General features: G+C 50.6%; 1 protein-coding gene across 14 annotated transcripts in view; it reads right to left on the bottom strand.

Moving 5' to 3' along the window:
- Positions 1-1,167: 1,167 nt before the first annotated feature.
- Positions 1,168-18,727, bottom strand: part of Plekha6 (pleckstrin homology domain containing A6) — a 140,035-nt gene continuing 122,475 nt past the window's right edge. For 12 of the 14 annotated variants that reach the window (XM_029481839.2, XM_085841106.1, XM_085841108.1 and 9 more), the window contains 9 exons: positions 18,196-18,345; positions 16,994-17,123; positions 16,713-16,819; positions 12,205-12,381; positions 10,720-10,887; positions 10,506-10,639; positions 9,885-10,030; positions 5,558-5,681; positions 1,168-4,892 (listed from right to left, as the gene is read on the bottom strand). In XM_029481839.2, the coding sequence (XP_029337699.2) occupies positions 5,566-5,681; positions 9,885-10,030; positions 10,506-10,639; positions 10,720-10,887; positions 12,205-12,381; positions 16,713-16,819; positions 16,994-17,123; positions 18,196-18,345 (1,128 nt within the window). In that variant the 3' untranslated portion in view covers positions 1,168-4,892; positions 5,558-5,565. The remainder of the gene's footprint in view (positions 4,893-5,557; positions 5,682-9,884; positions 10,031-10,505; positions 10,640-10,719; positions 10,888-12,204; positions 12,382-16,712; positions 16,820-16,993; positions 17,124-18,195; positions 18,346-18,727) is intronic. The other 2 variants (XM_085841140.1, XM_085841142.1) reach the window with 1 other exon arrangement.

The raw sequence follows: 18,727 nt of genomic DNA, 5'->3' as shown, positions 1-18,727 counted from the left end.
TAGATCCCATTATAGATGGTTGTGAGCCACCATGTGGTTGCTGGGGATTGAACTCAGGACCTCTGGAAGAACAGTGCTCTTAACCACTGAACCATCTCTCCAGCCTGTTTGTTTTTGAGACAAGGTCTCTATGTAACCCAGGTTGGCCTGGAATGTTCAGTCCTCCTGCCTCTGCTCCCATGTGTTGGGATTGCAGACGTGTGCCATGCCCAACTTTATATGGCTTCTTGAACCATCCCTCATAATAAGATTTCCAACAGAGAAGGTCTCAGAGTTCTTCACACTCAGCTTAGCCTAGGTGAGAACTGAGGTGGCCCTTCTGGTTGCCCACCCACCACCCACACACCTTCATGCCCCAAATCAGCCACAGAGCTGGCAATTACTGCATAGTAATTGACAAAGTTTTTTTTTTAATTTTTAATATTTTTATTACATATTTTCCTCAGTTACATTTCCAATGCTATCCCAAAAGTCCCCCATAGCGCCCCCCACTTCCCTACCCACCCATTCCCATTCTTTTGGCCCTGGCATTCCCCTATATTGGGGCATATAAAGTTTGCAAGTCCAATGGGCCTCTCTTTCCAGTGATGGCCGACTAGGCCATCTTTCGATACATATGCAGCTAGAGACAAGAGCTCCGGGGTTCTGGTTAGTACATCATGTTGTTCCGACAATAGGGTTGCAGATCCCTTTAGCTCCTTGGGTACTTTCTCTAGCTTCTCCATTGGGAGCCCTGTGATACATCCAATAGCTGACTGTGAACATCCACTAGCAAACACAGGAGTGGATGTTCACAGTCAGCTATTGGATGTAATTGACAAAGTTAAGATCTTTTTTTTTTTTCTTCTATGTTCCTATCATCAACATCAGAGACAAATCAAGGAAGGTATCACCTGATGCTGTTATTAGCCAACCTTAATTTGTGACAACTACCCTGGCTCCAGGCTGAGCCTCTCTACTTCAAGTTCTGAATACTTGTTTTGGACAGAAGTTGAGGGGCACAGTTGAGGTAGTGACAGAGAAGAGCTGTCACAGGTATTGTGCCTAGTGCCCCACCCCCCATCCCAGCCCTGATCCTCTTTCCTATCTGTAACCTGTTGTGGAGCCTGAGGACAGAGCAGTGAAAGGCTGACACGGATGCAGAGAGGGACACACACACACCACAGGTACAAACCACTCATTTTATTTCCGGTATTGGTTTATACAAACTTGCAAGATACAAATCAGAGCTCACTGGGGTTCTTCCATACCTAATCTAGTAAGATTGCCGCCGCTGAATGGAGGGAGCAAGTTCTCACCTACTTCAGCCAGGCGTCCCTTCTCCAGGGGAGGGTTGGTCAGCTAGACAGATGCTCAGGGGATGCTACCACGGTGTGGTCCCAACAGAGAGGCTGCTCATCTAACCTTAACTCTTTGTCTAAGGTCACTTCCATACTAAATAAAGACACTGAGAGCATAGATTTCCTTGTATGGTTTATTGTCTAACACTAGCAAACCAAATTGGCCCCAAATATGTGCATAAATAGATATGTATATATATATATTTATATATAGTATTTTTCCTTAGTTTAAAGAGCTGCCAGGAGGAGGGTGCCTAATGGGGAAGGAAAGGATTCCATCTTGCAATAGTAGCCTTGCCCCAAGAACATGCCTTTCACAAAGGCAGGAGAGCACGCTTGCTGCTTGCAAGCTTGCTTCCTCAGAACAATCCTTTTAAAGTGACGGTAGCAGTATCTGATCTGATCACAGCCTTTTGGCTTTTTTGGTGGAGGAGGTAATGTGTTCACTGGGAAGGCCCTGTGTGGGTGGCCAGGACTTTCCCCAGATGGGGTGCTCAGCCCTAGGCCTATGCCTGGGTCCTGTTCACTCACAGCAAGCGCTTCCAGTCTGGGAAGAGGGCCAACAAATGCCAGAGTTGGAGGGTCAGGCTTCAAAAGCAGGCGAGAAGTGCTGTCAAATTCCCAAACACATCACTTCAGATCTGGGGAGAGGTCTGTAAACTTCCCAACCTCCTTGCTCACATCACCTGTCAGAAAGCAAGCTTGCCGAGATGAGCTGCCACAGCAGAACTCCAGCCCCCAGCCTGTCAAAGCACAGAGGGCTCCTTCTTGGGAAAGATTTAGGCTTTGACATTGACTGTGGGGGCTCTTCCCAGCCAGGAACCAGGCTTCAAGTCTGGATGCCAGACTGATGTGCCATAACTCCAATGAAAAAGAAGTTTTAGAGGGAAATAGGTGTGACACAGAGTGGGCTCAGGAGAAACTGTGAGAGGCCCAGGCAGCTCCTAGTATTCACCAAAGAACACAGGGGGTCCCCAAGCCACTCTCAGGGATCCACCTCCTGTCTTGGGTCTCTCAGGGAGCAGACTGACATCATTCAAGATGGCTGCCAGCAACCTGTTGGCCTTTTCTCACAGAGGGGTGATGGGAGGTGGTCCAGAGGCCCATGTGGGGACTGCACGTCTGCACTTGTAAACATTCCCTCAGATGCCTGACCTGCTTCCCTCACGTGCTTGGCATCCCTTGGACTGCTTCCTAAAGTTGACAGTAAAGTCAAATTCTTAGACCAGGACATTCGAGGGAATGTCTTTTTCCTGCAGGATGCAGTCCGGGCGAACCTGGGGACCAGCCCTTTACAATGACTGGGTAATGGGAGGGAAGCCACCGGGGCAGAGGAAGGGGCACAGACTGGGACCAGGGACGGCCACCCCGGTCCCTCACACATCACCAATCCCTTTCAGACATTGCACATTTTGAAAATAGATCTGCTTTTTAAACAAAAGCATAGAATAGGTCTGCCTTTAAAATAAATCTTTCCTCTCCCCTTCTTTGGATCAAAAAGGCAAGGGGTGTGGCTTGAATATGCTAAAAATGACGTGGACAGAAAAACAGGTTGGGGCAGGAGCTGAGGAAAGGGTTGACATCCAGACAAATATATTACATGGATACCCATGACATGATCACTTCCATAAAACATATATTAAGGCCATGTAAAGCAACACAAAGAGCCAGCTTTATGAAATGCAGGTGAGAGTGGTGGGGAGGCAAAGACATTTCTTGGTATTCCACGTGTATTTCTAAAAAATACCACTTTTTAAAAAAAGGAGAGACAAAGACGGGGAAAGCCCTAAAATTTTGTTTCTTTTGGAAGAGGGTATGGGGAGAGAGGGTAACCTGGAGCGGATCCCATCTACCAGTCTTTAAGGAGGAAAGGGCAGATTTGGGGTGCTTGAACTATGCAGATAGGGGATGTCATGAAGGAGCACTTTCCAGAAGCCAGAGAGAGGCAAAAACAGGTGGAATCCTCCCGATCCAGAGTCCCTCAGAAGCAAGACAATATCCTAAGCACCTAGAACAGTGCCTGATACACAGAGAGTGCTTCACTAGTATTTGTTGAAAGAATTGTCTTCTTTACTTGCATATGAACCAGTAACTGTCCCGACCATGACGGAGTGGTGATGGATTGATGGGAGCTGATGCAGTTGTTTCCTGGGGCCACTGATGTTCAGGCTGAAAGTCTCTGGGCAAAATGTGTGGCAGAGCAGGCCTGGCAGCTTGGTGTCTGAAGCTAGCCTTCCTTTGCTGCTGTCTGGCTACATTCACTCACAGTAGGTGGGCTAGAGGAAGATTCTGCTCTGCTAGGGTCTCTCCCTGTCCTGTCCTCCCTGGGCAGGTGGGGTGGAGGAAAGCGTCTGGCCCTGCTCTAGATGCCTGAGATGAGAAGGAAGGACCTAGAACTTGGCCTCACAGTTAATTCCTCACTCCTCCTCCCAGGGAAAACCTCAGTCAGCCCACAGTACTTTCCAGGTTTCAACTGGCTAGGTAAGGCCCCAAGGCTGACAGACTTCATATGAGACCGTCTTCTCTCTGCCTATGACCCTGGGAGAGAGACAGCAGGCCTTGACACAGATAGGACCATCTCACAGGCTATAGCACTCTAACAACGCCTTACTTCATACCTTGCTACCAAGCACCTCAGTTGGAGCTGGCATGTGTCTGGCACGAGTCCTCCTGGGGCCTCCTGCCCCTGAGGAAGACATGAAGGTACAGAGGTGACAGCTCCTCTGCTTGGCACTGACCTAAGGCTCCACACTAGGGAAGCCATTCCTATTCTCCCTTCCCATTTCCCTCCTTCTTTACATCCCTGTTGCTTGTGAAAAGCGTTTGCCTTCTCTTCCTTCACTCTAAGCCTCTTTTCTCTTCCATCTTGCTCCTTGCTTCCAACTTGCCCTCAGACACTGTGAAGACCTGCTGTCGTCTCTCCATCACACACTTGACCCCTCTGGGAGTCCAGGAGCCTCTCCCTAGAACTCATCATCTTCTTTGGCTCAAGCAGGGTGGCTGGCCTCCAGTGAACTCTGGGAAACCCATCAGCAGAGCTGTGCCAAAGCCTTGGGCATCTGGGACTGAACGGGAGGAAGGTGATGGCAAGAGCTGGCCTCTCGCTGTGTTGTACGGGTCCCAAGGGATGGAGTCTGTCTTGTCTTCACTTCTAGCCCTCACCCATAGCTGAGTGCATGCTTCCCACCAGCACATGGACTCCACGGGGAATGGTGCAGGAGGGCCACACAATCCATCCAGAACTGCACTTGAGCTCCCCGTGACTGGGGGATCAGAGAGGACGCCATCTTGGCCTTGCCATGCCAGGTCTTGCCTTAGAACCATAACATGACAGTGCAGGCTTCAGGGCAAGGGCAGCAGATGTGAACTTGAAGGCATCCATGTTCCTTTATGAAGCAGCCCCGGTCCCCAGCCTGGCTCTCTGAGGTGTTCCCATGGTGGGTGCAAGAGCAGGAGGCCAGGGTGAGAAGCCAGAGCCCCAGGTGTGCAATAGATGCTATCAGAAGGTGGCTCTGTGGAGCTTCACAGCATTGGCCTCAGCCAGGGCTTGCACTAGAAAAAAGAAAAGCCAGTGAGAAGCGATCCCAGGGTGGCAAGCTCCAGCCAGCTTCTCTAGAGAATAAAATGCTTTGTTACAAAGAGCTGGGGAGCCATTCCTTCCCTAACCTGGACAGAGTGGAAAGGAGGGTAAGAAGTCAGGGTTTCCCCGCCCACTCCATTCTGGATACAAGGCTCTGTGCTTGGGTAGGAGGGAAGAGCAAGACTATGCTATGTGAGTGCAGCCCTCAGTTACATTAATGTCTGGGAGTGGAGACTCGGCTGCTAGGGGCCTTCTTAGGGTTCTGTGGCAGGGTTGCTGTGGATCTTGCTGGGGAATGAAGCTGATTAGCAGACCGGAAGTATGGGGTGGCAGATACGGAGGTAGGGGGCCAGGGAAGTACCTTCCCGAGCAACAGACAGGTGTGGGATTAGCACCATTCTCTTCTGCTTGCAAAGAAGCAGAGTCATTGGCATCGCCATATCTAAGAAGCAGCATCGACAGTCACCTGCAGCCAGCACTGCTCGGAGACATTGGTGGCTCAAGCGGACAAATGGAAGGGAACATTGCGCACAGGGCACCAGGATGGGGAGAAGCAATGGGAGGGCATCATGACTCAGTGGGGTGGGGGAAGGGTCCCCTCCCTGGGGTGCATGAAATACAGTAGAAAAGTGCTTACGTCAGAGCTCAGACCCGCATGGTATGGCTGCTGTCGGCGCCCCGTGGGCAGTCAGACGATAGGGGGTTGACTGGTGGAGTCGGGGAAGCAGGGGAGGTGGGAGGGCTTGGGGTGGCACATTGCACTGGAAACAGAAATGAACAGGGGAGTGAATAGGAGACAAAGGATGCTAGGGGAGGAGACTGGGTGCCCAGAGCAAGCGAGGCCACTCCCCGGGCAGGGAGCGAGGCAGGGAGGCAAGCAGAGAGAGAAAAGGTGGGCTGGGAAGCTTGCTCAAGCAGAGGCATAGCTGTCCTTAATTCCCAGGGTACAGTGGAGAATAGAGAGACCCCTGAGGAGATCCGGCCACACCCAGGCTCCGCTAAGAAGCAGGGTGATGGTGCTCCAGGCTGAACCCCATTCTGGGATAAAGACTCCCTTCCTGTCTGCACACTGGCTTATTCTACCCTGTGCAGACAGAATGAAGGGGGACCCAGCCACTTCACACCATCTATGGCAGCTTCACCCATGATAATGATTAATAGTGCAATAAAATCACACCAGTCCACGGCATCGGGCCGCCACTTAACAGAGAGGTAGGACAGCCAGCAGGATAATCATTTCCAGAGAACATGGTTTCCTGACTAGCATAAAGTCAGCCCTGTCTCGGCGGGACTAGCGGCTCAGAATGAACCTCCCCACGATCACGTGAGAACCTGTTCCGACTGATCCGGCAGAGGACCTGCAGGCCACACTTGGGAAGTCATTTTGAACTTTAAAACGGTGATGTTTGGACTGATGTGATTTTACTTTATTATCATCATTTCATGTGAAGAACAGCAAAGGGGAAAGACAGTAACAGGAGAGTCCTCTAGGAGGACACCAGACTCTTGCGCATCCTCAGTATAGCCAAGGCAGAAGGATGGCAAAGAGAGCGTCCCCACTTGGGCTAGAAGAAGAACCAGACCTCGGCCAGGAGTCACACCGCATCTCCAAGATGTGCCATTAAACTTCCAACTCCTTGCTTCCTACCCTGGCATGGGCATCATCACCTCTGAGCTCTGTGCAACAGGGCCCGGGTGGCTCCTGCTCTTGCTATGGGCTCCTGTTGTTGCTATGGGCATATCCCCAGGGTGTGCATAGCCCAGGTTGTTTCCAGTGGTCGTGAGCTCAGGTCTCCTTCATATAATGCTATTTATGCCCGGGATCTGACAGCACCACATGGGTACATTCATCTTACACAACTCAAATATGTGTTTGTTCACTTTCAAGCCTCGGTACTTCCATGTGATCCAACATACCTGTCACCTCATAGGCAAAACCACTCACAAATGCTTCCCAACACATTCATGTGTATATTACCAAAGAAGTGTTACTCATGGGTCATGTTCAGATTCTAAACCTGTCAATAACCCCGACAAGAAAGCAAAGAGGCTCCCTGGGAAGCCAAAATGTTCTAACATCTACCTACAGAGTTCCGTGGATCCGGCCACTGTTATTCTGAGTTCTAACAAGTGCTGACCTGTTGGTGTTCTGAGCCTCAGATTGGAAATAGAAAGCCGGGGCTGGAAAAGGGAGAGAGGGGGCATTGAAAGGCCCTGCATAGCTCTAAGAAGGCACAAATGAAGAGAGCACAGCGCCTTTATGAAAAGTGAGGATGACATATGAGCAGGTGGGGACCACACTTAGATACAGAGAGAGTCACACAGGGACGGCAGCTCCTGGGCTCATGCCTTCAACACAAGCCAGGGGCATAGGAATGCTGACAGTATTAACTGAGGAAGGAGAAGACAGTTATGTGAATATCATCTCTCTAACGAAACAGACACGTGAAATATATGTTGACTATACCCACTAAAATGCGTTAATTCAAGAGGGTGGTAAGCACATGTTGGACAGAGGTGGCACTTCAAAGCGTGTATATTTGCATGCGTGAGTAGCCACACACATTTATGAGTGCATTCCCCCCACCCCTATGCACAGATATGTTTACAAGAGCTACAGAGTAGAGTGTACACTGCACACAACATTCGGGATAGATCATGGCATTCCCGACACATGAAAAGCCAGCCACATATAAATATGCACATTCCTAGATGTTACCTCTACCTGCATACTGCATGTGCACACACACACACACACACACACACACACACACACACAGATGCATCCCCACATTTATCCTCAAACATTCCTTTCACTCCCACACAGATCATCTAAACACACACATATACACATCTGCGAACATTGCCAGATACATGACATCTGTGCCAGGTACACAGACTCAGAAATGCCGCATCACATCGTCTCATATGGTATACACTGAATTGGCACACAGCAGTTTGGTAGACTTACAAACAGAGCACTTACTGATTAGGTTGTCCATGACACACATACCCATGCCAAGCCTGCTGCTCTTGGGACCTATGCCCAGCCGCTCTCCCTCCCAGTGTCCTGGGTATGAACCTACGCCCACGCTGCTAATCCACACCCATGTGCCCAGGAGTAGTGCTTGCTCTAGGGCCTCCAGGCCATGGGCCAAGGATAGCGGGCCAGCGGGCTAGGACTGAGGTCTGGTGCTCCCATAGCCATTTTTTGAATTGTTGGAGGTTTTGGCAATAGCACAATGACCATTTGCTTTCAGCACACAGACCCTGAAATGTAAGCCCATGTGTTGTCAGGGGAAATCGGATAGGCCCCAGAGGTTTGTTTCCATGAAACCTGGACTGTTGGGTAACAATGCAGAAAGCCAGATCCGTGGCAGGATGGGGGGAGTTTTTAAGCATGGTATATGCTACCTTCTTGAAATGGGAAATACCTTTTGCCCAAAGCGTGTGGAATTTGACTCAAGTTCAATTTCAGATCGAGTTACTTTTGAAAAGTAAGGACAGCATCCCTCTCTGCAGCTAAACTGGTTCTGTTGCCTTAGCTACAAGAAAGGAAACGGCCCCTCATAGCTCCCAGCACCTGTCTGTGCAGAGCCGGACACTGGAGCACCTGCGACCTCCAGCGCTTCCCCAGCCCTCCATCCTGAAGTTCATTGTTCCTAATCTACATCAGCTTCTCCCTCGAGGTTTAACTGACACTTTCTTTGTTGTGACTGACAGCCCGCTGGTTGTAATGTACATATATCAAGTTAGAAACAGCACAGAGGGGTCTTGTTTCAACTTCAGCTCTTACTGGTTCAAGCATCTCTACCTAGCAGAGAAGCACCGCCTCTGTCCCAGCACTAAACACCAGGCACTTGGTGAGGGGCTGCCTTCGGCTGCTTCTGACCCTTGTACCATCTGAACTGAAGGCAGGTGTTCTGAATTTTACCACTGAGGAAATGAAGGCTTAGAGCCCCATCCCTCCTGATTCCATCTTTATCTGCTTGCTCCTGCTTCTTCAGGACTAGCATAACCATGGCCTGTAACCTGGTCTCTCTCACTTCTGCTGATCACCTTAAGCCACGGCCGACTTCATATCACTCCTCCTAACTGTGGCCACTAAAGTCCACTCTTTGTGGGCATGGTGGTGTGCACCAATAATCCCAGCACTCAGAAGCTTAAGCAGGAAGATCTAAGGCCAGGCTGAGTTACATAGCCAGACCCTGTCTCAAAAACGAAACAAAATAAGATGGTCCTACTATGTGTGGATGAAGCTAACCACGACTTTATCTGCCCCTCCCATTCATACAGACTCCCCTTCATTGAAAGCCCGGCCACATTCCCCTCCTCCAGGATGCTACTCTAGCCTGTGGAAGTCAGTCCAGTGACTTCACCTCTATGGTATCTAATTGGGACCTTTGTGTCAGTGTGAAGTCACTTCCTCTTCCTAGCAGGTCTCTTCTTAGGAAAGTTAAGTTGGATCAGCAGTCAAGATAGAGATGGAATAGCTCTCAAGTCCTTGTCTGCCTTGTCTTTTTTGGGGGGGAGGGGGCGGGGAGGGGGATGATCTTTCTATTCTTCTGTTTGCATGTAGCAAGGAAGAAAAGCAGAAGGAATCCTAAACACCTAGTCCTCTCAGCCATGGTGGTAAGCGTGATTATGCTTACTAAGGAAGTGCCATCGCCTTCTCTGTGACTTTCCAGAGGCACATGGCCCCAAGTTCCCTGCTGCCTCTGATCGGTCCTCTATAAAGCGGCTGTGAGCATCATGACAGCTAAGCCCCTGGAGGTTGGCCACTCTGGCCCCTTCTTACTGAGCCTAGCACAAACCCAGTGCTTAGTGAATGCTCGGTCTGACCCTACGAACCATCTCCTTGGCCTGGCGTCTCTCCTGAGCCTGCCCCCCTGGCAATGCTGCACTTCCTCCCCTACACCTGGTCAGCTGGTGTCCCTGGCGGAGCGAGGCCCAGCCCCTCTCACCAGACAGCATGCGGCCCCTGCGGGAGGCCTCGGTCGCCAGGGCACAGGAGATTTCAATCCGCTTCTCCTGCTCCTGCAGCTGGCTCTCTGAGTCCTGGGGCACGTCCACAGAGTCCCCCTCGCCGATGGGCACCACGTTCTGCATACTGAAGAGGCACAGACACACAGACATGGAGGGAGGGACAGCATGGTCCAATTGGCTTGGGGTGGCCTGCGCTGAGGTTGGTGGGGAGGGCCAGGGGCCTTTGAGTGTGCAGCCTCTGGTGCCCAGCAAGGCTGTCCCTAGGAGTGAGGGAGACCCTGGCAAGACTGTTGGGACCCCTACCCTCAATGTTCTCAAATGAATTTTCAAAGGTTCAAGTGAACATGTGGGGCAGCCTTGAAGGGGCGGAGGATGAGCAGAGAGGCACCCTCTGGTTTGGGCACAAGCCCAGCAGGTCTTTCTAGGGACCAGACCAGCATCCTCATTTCTGCCAGATGTCTGGGTATAGTCTGCTGCCTCTGGCCACTGCTTTTATTTTCTCTACCCTGGGAAGGCAAGGTGCCTCCGAGACACCTAGTGCCCAAGGAACCTGGGTACAGGGAGGGCAGTGGAGTGGCTGGCTCGCCTAAGCCTATTACCTGGATTTGGCAATGAGCGTCTTGATCCTCTCCACCTTCTTCTGCTTCTCCTTCAACTCCTCTGGACTCAAGGGAGTGTCAGGTTCCAGGTCAATGTACCGTTCAGGGATGAGGACTTTGTCTGGAGTAGAGAGCTGTGGAGAGTCTAAGGTCACCGCCTGCATCCTCCCATTCAGGCCATCCTCCTGCCACGGCCCCTCCCGGACCCACTCACCTCCTTACTGATGTCCACATCGTAGTGCTGAGGCTCCAGCTCCATCTTGCGGAGCCTCGCGATCTCCTCCCGTGGTGTCTCATATGCCTGACCGCCAGGTTCCTCGGCTCTCAGGGCTGCCTCCAGGTTGGAGATGTCTACTTCATGGATGCTGCGGTGACGGCGCACCTGGGGGACAGCACTGTCATGACCAAGTCACTTCTACTCATGTCTCCCTCCAGGCAGTTCCTACTATTCCTGTGTATGTGCCCTGACCAGCATCCTTACTATCCCTGTATCCTTGCCCTGACCAGCACCCTTACTATCCCTGTATCCTTGCCCTGACCAGCATCCTTACTATTCCCATGTCCTTGCCCTGACCAGCATCCTTACTATCCCTGTATCCTTGCCCTGACCAGCATCCTTGACCAGGCTCCCTAGTAGCCTGCACTACAGAGCCACCCACCTTTCCCTCTGCTTCCCTACACCTGCCTACAGCAAGGCCCAGAGGCAGGACCTCATCAGTGTCTCCTGTCAGTGCTCACAGCCTGTACTGCACCCATGGGCAGTGGAAGCCGTGTGTCCCATATTGATTTCTGATAGTTTCATTCTATGGAAGGTCTGACTTATCAACTCAAGCAAAGCCGTACGAAGGTAGAATTTGCATCATGTTTCTTCTCTGTTTCTGGAACCTCTACTATAAAGAAAAGTTAAACAGGTACCTTGGCTCCACCCACTTCTGTTCCTACAGAGGTGTGGCCCAGGAAGCTCCTGGTTTCTCTTGACTCTATTTCCCTAGCTATAAAATGGGTGATACATTTGAAATCATTGCCAGCACTGATGGGGTTAAATAAGGAATATGATGATTCCCTGGACAGCACTGCTAGGAGAGCTACCGTGGCTGTCTTCAGGGGACCCAGGAGCTACCATGGCTGTCTTCAGGGGACCCAGGAGCTACCATGGCTGTCTTCAGGGGACCCAGGCCAATGCTCAGCACACAGAAGGCACGTCAGAATCACGTAAAAGCGATGACTCTTTCCACGTGGTGGATTTTGCACTATTTTTTTAATCTAATTTTTCCTTTTTAAGTATGTGTGTGTGTGTGTGTGTGTGTGTGTGTGTGTGTGTGCACATTGACATAAAGTATGTGTATGTGAGTGTCTGCTGAGTCCAGAAGAGGGTGCTGGCTCTCTTGCAGCTAGAATTACAGGCAGTCATGAACCATCTGATGTAGGTGCCAAGAGTCCTCTGCAAGAGCAGCAAGTGCTCTTAACACAAGTGACTTTTTGAATACTTCATTTCAGCAAACACATTCGTCATTCATTTGGCATTACACTTTCATCAAGCATAAACAGGAAACACAGCTGAAGCACTTCTAGCAATGGGGTATCCCAGGAGCCCTGCTAGGTCACCCTCAGTCTTCCAGCTCCCTGGTCCCATATGCCTATGGGCTGAGGGCAGCTGTGTGGACAGAGGGCAGAGTCTGGGCAGCTGCGAGGACATTACCACTTTGTAGGCAGGCCGGGTGCTGGGCTCAGGGGCTGGGCTGGCTGGGAGCTGTAGGCTCCTCCGCTTTTCCTTCATGGAACCGCTCTGATGCCGCCTCATCCGGTCCATCTGCTCCTCCACGCTCATTTTCACCTTGCCCTCTCCAGAGAACACAGCACTCTTGGGGCGCTCTTGCTGTAGTGGAGAAACAAGGCTCTGCCAGGTAGGTGCTCCCCAACCCACTAGCTTTCTCATTTCGGCCTGTGCTCGAAATATTCCTTCTGTGGGTAGCCTGAACAATGGTTCCAGATAGATATGTTGAATTTATTCTGACCCCTGGTGCCTGCAAATAGGATCTTATTTGGAAGCATGACATCATTCTGAATCAGGCCGACTTAGAACCAATAGCAGCGGTCCTTGCAAAAGACAGAAAAGATGACAACACAGCGCAGAAAGGGGGTCATGTGATGGTGGGGGCCGGGACTGGAATGATTCATCTGCATGCACTCAGGCACCAAGCATGATTAGCTGGATCCACACATAGGAGGGAGGTCTGGACAGAGCCTCCCTCAGCACTGTCAGTGGGGACCCACCCTGCCAGCACCTTCACTGGGACTCCATATATGTGAAGAACAGATTTCTGTTGTTGTTGTTTTTTTTTTTTTTTTTTTTTTTTTTGGTTTTTCGAGACAGGGTTTCTCTGTGTAGCCCTGGCTGTCCTGGAACTCACTTTGTAGACCAGGCTGGCCTCGAACTCAGAAATCCACCTGCCTCTGCCTCCCGAGTGCTGGGATTAAAGGCGTGCGCCACCACGCCCGGCCAGATTTCTGTTGTTTTAAGCTACATAGCACACGATGGTTTGTTTCAGGAGCCTTGGGAACCCTGTAAAGACTGGGATACTGGGAAATGGAGTACTAGGAAGTACTTAGCACAGTGGAAGAGACTTTGGAATCAAGAAGTGGGAAGTGACTGGGAGAATTTTGAGGTGAATAATGGGGGAAAGTCTTAGATTTCATAGGCATGAATGGGAACTTTGAAAATGACTCTGGTGAATGACAGAGGAAGTATAAGAAGAGAATCTGGGAGCGGTGGCCACACCTTTAATCCCAGCACCTAGCACCCAGAGGCAGGAGGATCTCTGGGAGTTCTAGTCGAGCATGGTATACACAGAAAATTCAGGTAAGCAAGGGCTATCATCATGAGTCACTGTCAAAAACATAAAAATAATAAATGAAAAACAGAAGAGAAGGTGTCTGTTATCAGATCGAAGTCATATCACCAACACAAAGCTCATTGACAGAGGAGCTAGAAATAGAAAGATGGCTGGGGGGGGGGGGGAAGCAGCTACATGAAGGCTTCAGTCTGAGTCCCCAGAACTCACACACACATGCAATCCCTGTGCTCCTGTGGGGAGACAGAGGCAGACAGGAGAATCTCTGGAGCTTGAGGGCTGGCTAGCCTAGGCTACAACACCAAACAGGAAATTCTGTCTCAAACAAAATAGAAGGCCAGGGCCAATACCTGAATCCTCTGACTTCTACATGTACACTGTAGTATGTGCCTTGTACTCACACACACACACACATACACACACACACACACACACACACACACACACCCAAATCATATACACACAGCCCCCGCATCACACATACCCTAACACACACATTCATTCATTCTCTCTCTCTCTTTCTCTCTCTCTCTTTCTCTCTCTCTCTCTCTCTCTCTCTCACACACACACACACACACACACACACACACACACAGAGAGAGAGAGAGAGAGAGAGAGAGAGAGAGAGAGAGAGAGAGAGAGAGAGAGAGAGAAGTGGATGTTAAGGGTACTTCAAGCAAAGTTGCAGAAGGAAGCAAGGGGCACGTTGTTGGATAAACTTGCCACCAATGGCATAAACTTGGCTGAATGTGCTTGGCTGTGGGCTGGAAAGCAGAGCTGGTGAGTAGACAGCCTGCAGAGTTATCTGGAAAGCGTTCCAAGAAGAATGCTGAAGAATGTGACCAAAGAGAAACCGGCCACTCACTGTTGGGGAAGAACACCCTTTAAGAGGCCCAGGAATATCTTGCTGAAAAGACTAAGGCATGACTGATGATCCAGTCAAGCATCCCAGGAGCTAGAAATAGAGACAGACCACTCAAGGAAGCTCCACAGACACCCCACAACACACAGGTCCCCTTAAGCAGAGCCACATGCACGTGTGAGAATGCTCTCAGGACAAACTCTGCCAGTTTACAGACAAAATGAAGATGTGGGGGGAAAAGCTATCAGATTTCTGGGGGGGTGAATTGGCTAGCAGAACTTCCTAGCTACAAATGTCAGCTACCCCCTCAAGAAAAAGGCAGGCTGACCCCCAGAGAAAGCCTTGGCTACAGACCTTGAGGCCAGAGAGACAGGTCTGGCAACAAGGGCTGGTGGAGCCTTCACCCACCCATAGGCAGGACAGTGGGCCCCAAAAGGCCACAGAACCTGAGGCTGTGGCTGAGATGTATAGCATTCGGCCAGTGTGCACAAGGCTCTGAGGTTTGACTCCCAGCACTGAGGGGGAAAGCTTGCTTGAGGCTGGAGATGTCTTTATTCCTTCTCATTTCTCCTTTGGGGACAAGAAGGTTATCTGGGAGCCAGGGAGATAGGTTAGTGGCTGAAAGGGCTCGCTGTACAAGACCAATGACCCAAGTTCGAGTCCTGGAACCCACACAAAAAGCTGGATGTGGCGACACCAACCTGTAATCCCAGCATTGCCACTCGGAGATGAGAGGCAGAGACAATGGGATCACCTGGACCCTGGCTCACAGGCCAGTTAGCCTGAGTGTCCAGCCCAGCAACAGAAGTCCAGGAGACCCTGCCTAACAAGGTGGAAGGGGAGAACCGAGCCTGCAAAGTTGCCCTCTGAGAGGGCATCACACATGTACACTGGCATCCACACACATGTAAATGAACACATACATAACTTTTCAAAAGAAAGCTTATCTCAAGTCATTGTATTTTAGAAGCAGGTGAACTTGTTTTCAAGTCCCATGTATAGAGAGGAATTCTGTCCCTTAATGAACACTATCTAGAGTCCCATGCCTGTCATGCTAGAGATGATTCAGAGGGTGAATTGCAGGGCTTATTTTCTTTGTGTGGAGGCAGAGGCACACTGTGCACACATCTGGGTGAGGGTACACTCACTTGTGCATGCCTGGGCAGATGCTAGAGACTGACTCCAAGTGTCTTCCTCAACAGCTCCTAGTCACTTCTTGAGACAGACTCTCACTGACCCTGCAGCTCCCTGTTTTGGCTAGACTGGTGACAGGGAGTTTCTTGGATATGTTTGCCTTTGCACCCCCAATGGTGGAATTACAAGAAAATGCTGTCATGCATGACTTTTGGATGGGTTTTGGGGGATCTGAACTTAGGTCCCTCTGCTTCTGCAGCAAGAACTTTACCTGGTGAGCCATCCCTCTAATCCTGTTTGTCTTTGTTTCTTTTTTTCCTTTTTAAAGGCTTATTTATTGTTATATCTAAGTACACTGTAGCTTTCTTCAGACACACCAGAAGAAGGGCATCAGATCTCATTACGGATGGTTGTGAGCCACCATGTGGTTGCTGGGATTTGAACTCAGGTCCTTCAGAAGAGCAGTCAGTGCTCTTAATCACTGAGCTATCTCTCCGGCCCCCTTGTCTTTGTTTCTTGAGGCAGGATCTCATCCTGTAATCAAGGCTGGGCTTGAACTCACTATGTAGCCTCAGCCTCTCAACTCCTGTCGTTCTAGGCATGAGCCCCCAGGCCTGGCTGGAGATGTGAGACTTGAGAATAAGTCTGAGCTAATAATAGTTAGATGGGATTTTAGTATTAAGGTTAATTACATTATAAATTGAGATTTTTGGGTTCTTGGAATAGAATGAGCACTTTCCAAACAGAACGGCATGAAATTTGGCACTAGAGTTGTTGAATAGTGACCCCAAAAGATATCTTTAAACCATAGCCCCTCACCCCATGCCTGATGCTATGCCCCTTTTTTGGAAGGAGGTTTCTACAGTTGTCATTAAGGTCATCATGAATTTAGGGATCCAAAATCCAAAGAGGGATTTACAAGAAAAGGAGGGGACATTACAGAGAGAGGGTGATGTGACCTGATGGGTACTAAGCATTGCTGGGAACCACTGTTCACAGGAGAGGCGCAGGACAGAGTCTCTCAGATTCCAAAAGGAGCCAACATGGGTGGCACCTTGACTTTGGACTTCTGGCCCCAGAACTGGGAGTATAGAGCTGTGTTGTTTTAAGTCACTAATCTGTGTGGTAATCTGTCAACTTCCCAGAGCCCTAGGAAACTAACACTGTGTGTGTACTTCACCCTGACCTCTGTTCTTCCAGCTCCATCCTGCCAACAGCATGCTATGAGAACGTTAAACACTCTCATGCATTTACGACGCTCATCTTCCTTGACCCTTGACATGTCCACGCGGGACCGTTCTCCCTCCCACGAGTTCTACCTTCTTCCCTAGTTCCGAGTCGTGACTAGTGGGCACTTACCCGTGAGGAGAGGCCATTGGTGAGTCCATTCGTGGTCCTTCTCACCACTGCTGATGGTGTCAACTCCTCCTCAGCAGGAGATTTGGTCCGAGGGGGTACAATGCCAACTACAGGAAGACAGAGCAGCCAGGGGGAATCCTTGTGGGAAGCAGGGCCAGAGCACCTGCTTCTTAAGGAGAGGCCTGATTGCTCTCCCCACTGAGGCCTAGGGTAGGTGAGCACACTCCTCCAGCATGAGGAAGTACCTCAGCTTTCTTAGGCAAGTACGGGCGGAAGCATACCTTTGTTGAGAGCTGCCTGCTTCTCTGCCTCCACCTCTTGTCTGGTGGGTACCAGGTTGATATCTCTAGGGGTACCCAGGGGTGATGTCTGGCTCGGGTCTTTCTTGCTTGTCTCATAGCCTGTTTTGGGCTGGGAGGAAGGGGTGAGAGGACAGACAGCTGGTGTTAGGGTGAACGCTAGAGATTTGGTTTCCTTAATGCCTTCCTTCAAGTCCTTTAAGAGGGAGCGAGCAGGGAAACTGTGCAGATACCAGCTGGTAAGAATGACTCAGAGAGGTCTCTGCCCAACCCAGGTAACTTGGAAAGCCTGAAGAAGCACAGATGGTCTGTGGGCTTTAGATCACAGGAGGAGTCACCAGAGTGGGCTACAAATCCTAAGATCTCTGAGGATCCTGCCAGGATCCACACAGACTGTTTCAAACAGAATCAGGCTGTCCTTGATTCCAGGACTCTGAGGACGTGAAAAAGGTGTTTGTCTGTGGATTTGCGGAGACTTGAGGCCTCAGGCACACTATGAGCCACCTCTTTCTGTTGCACAGTCAGAGATTCTAAGCCTCATAGAAAATTCAGAACATAAGAATAAAACTAGAGCCTGAAACCTCAGCAGTCACCTAGCCGGAAGCCTGGGTGATAGTTAAGTCTTGTCTACTTCATGGTGTAGCAGCTATGGGCAACACCAACTGTTCTGCCTGTCTGTCTGCCTGTCAGCTACACAAACCACATAAAGCAGAGCCTGGCTAACGGGTCTCTCAGTACCAAACAACCAAGTCTAACTGTACACTCTGTCCTGACTAAGGACCCAGAACAGATGCAGGCCTTATACTAGAGGCCCATGAGATGCAGTGAGATCAAGCCAGAGGCAGAACAAGAATAGGAGAGACTGGAGTCTGAGGTGGGCAAGGGGTAGCAGGGGCTGGAGAAGGCGTCACTTCATCTCCTTTGGTTTAATCACGTTGGTAAGGATCTGAACCCGTGATCATCAGATTCTCATGAGCCAGGGGTGGATTGTAATTCATTTTCCCACCGTCCCCAGAAAACAGAAGGGAAGCTGACCTGTGAGACTGTTCCTCCAGGGCCCAGAAGGCATAGAGTTCTGAGGGAATGACTGGGAAAACAACCCCAGTGTTCTACCCTGCCCCATGCCTGGGTCTTTGTCCCATACTGTACCGTCCCACCCTCCAAAACCCAAGGATGCTGGGTACCTGGCCCTTGGCTGTCTCGCCACTTCGATGCCAGGAAGGGGAGTTGGGGTATGGCCAGAAGCGGCTCTCATTGGGGAGTGGAGGGACGGTGGGAGGAGATTCCAGGGGGACGTAGGCTTTGGGGAGGGGTGGCCGAGGTGGGCCAGGTTCCTGAGGCAGAGAGAAGCCAGAGCATTAGGAGGAAGAAGAGCAGCCACTGTGAGAGCAGGAGAGAGAGTTAGCAGGAGCCAGATAGTCTTATCCAGTGAACTATGCCCCAGGACTGGGCACTGCACCCCACCCTGCCCTGGCGGAGCCCCAACTCCACTGGCAGCCCTCTGCCTGGCCCATAAGGTCTCCTCACGGAGTCCTTCCTGCTCACCCTTGTACACAGCTCCCCAGCATTCCAAAGTTCCCCCATACATCCCGGCCTGCTAGGACGTCCCCATTCTGTATCTTTGCCTCCTCTGTCTCTCTTGGGTGCACTCCATTGGGCCTCACACTATCCAGATGCACCATGGTCCCATTAAGTTCTACCCCGTCTTCCACTGGA

The sequence above is a fragment of the Mus caroli genome, unplaced genomic scaffold, assembly GCF_978045245.1.
Source record: "Mus caroli unplaced genomic scaffold, Mus_caroli_1 scaffold_1, whole genome shotgun sequence".
Lineage (NCBI taxonomy): Eukaryota > Metazoa > Chordata > Mammalia > Rodentia > Muridae > Mus > Mus caroli.
This window is presented reverse-complemented; position numbering and strand designations above follow the sequence as displayed.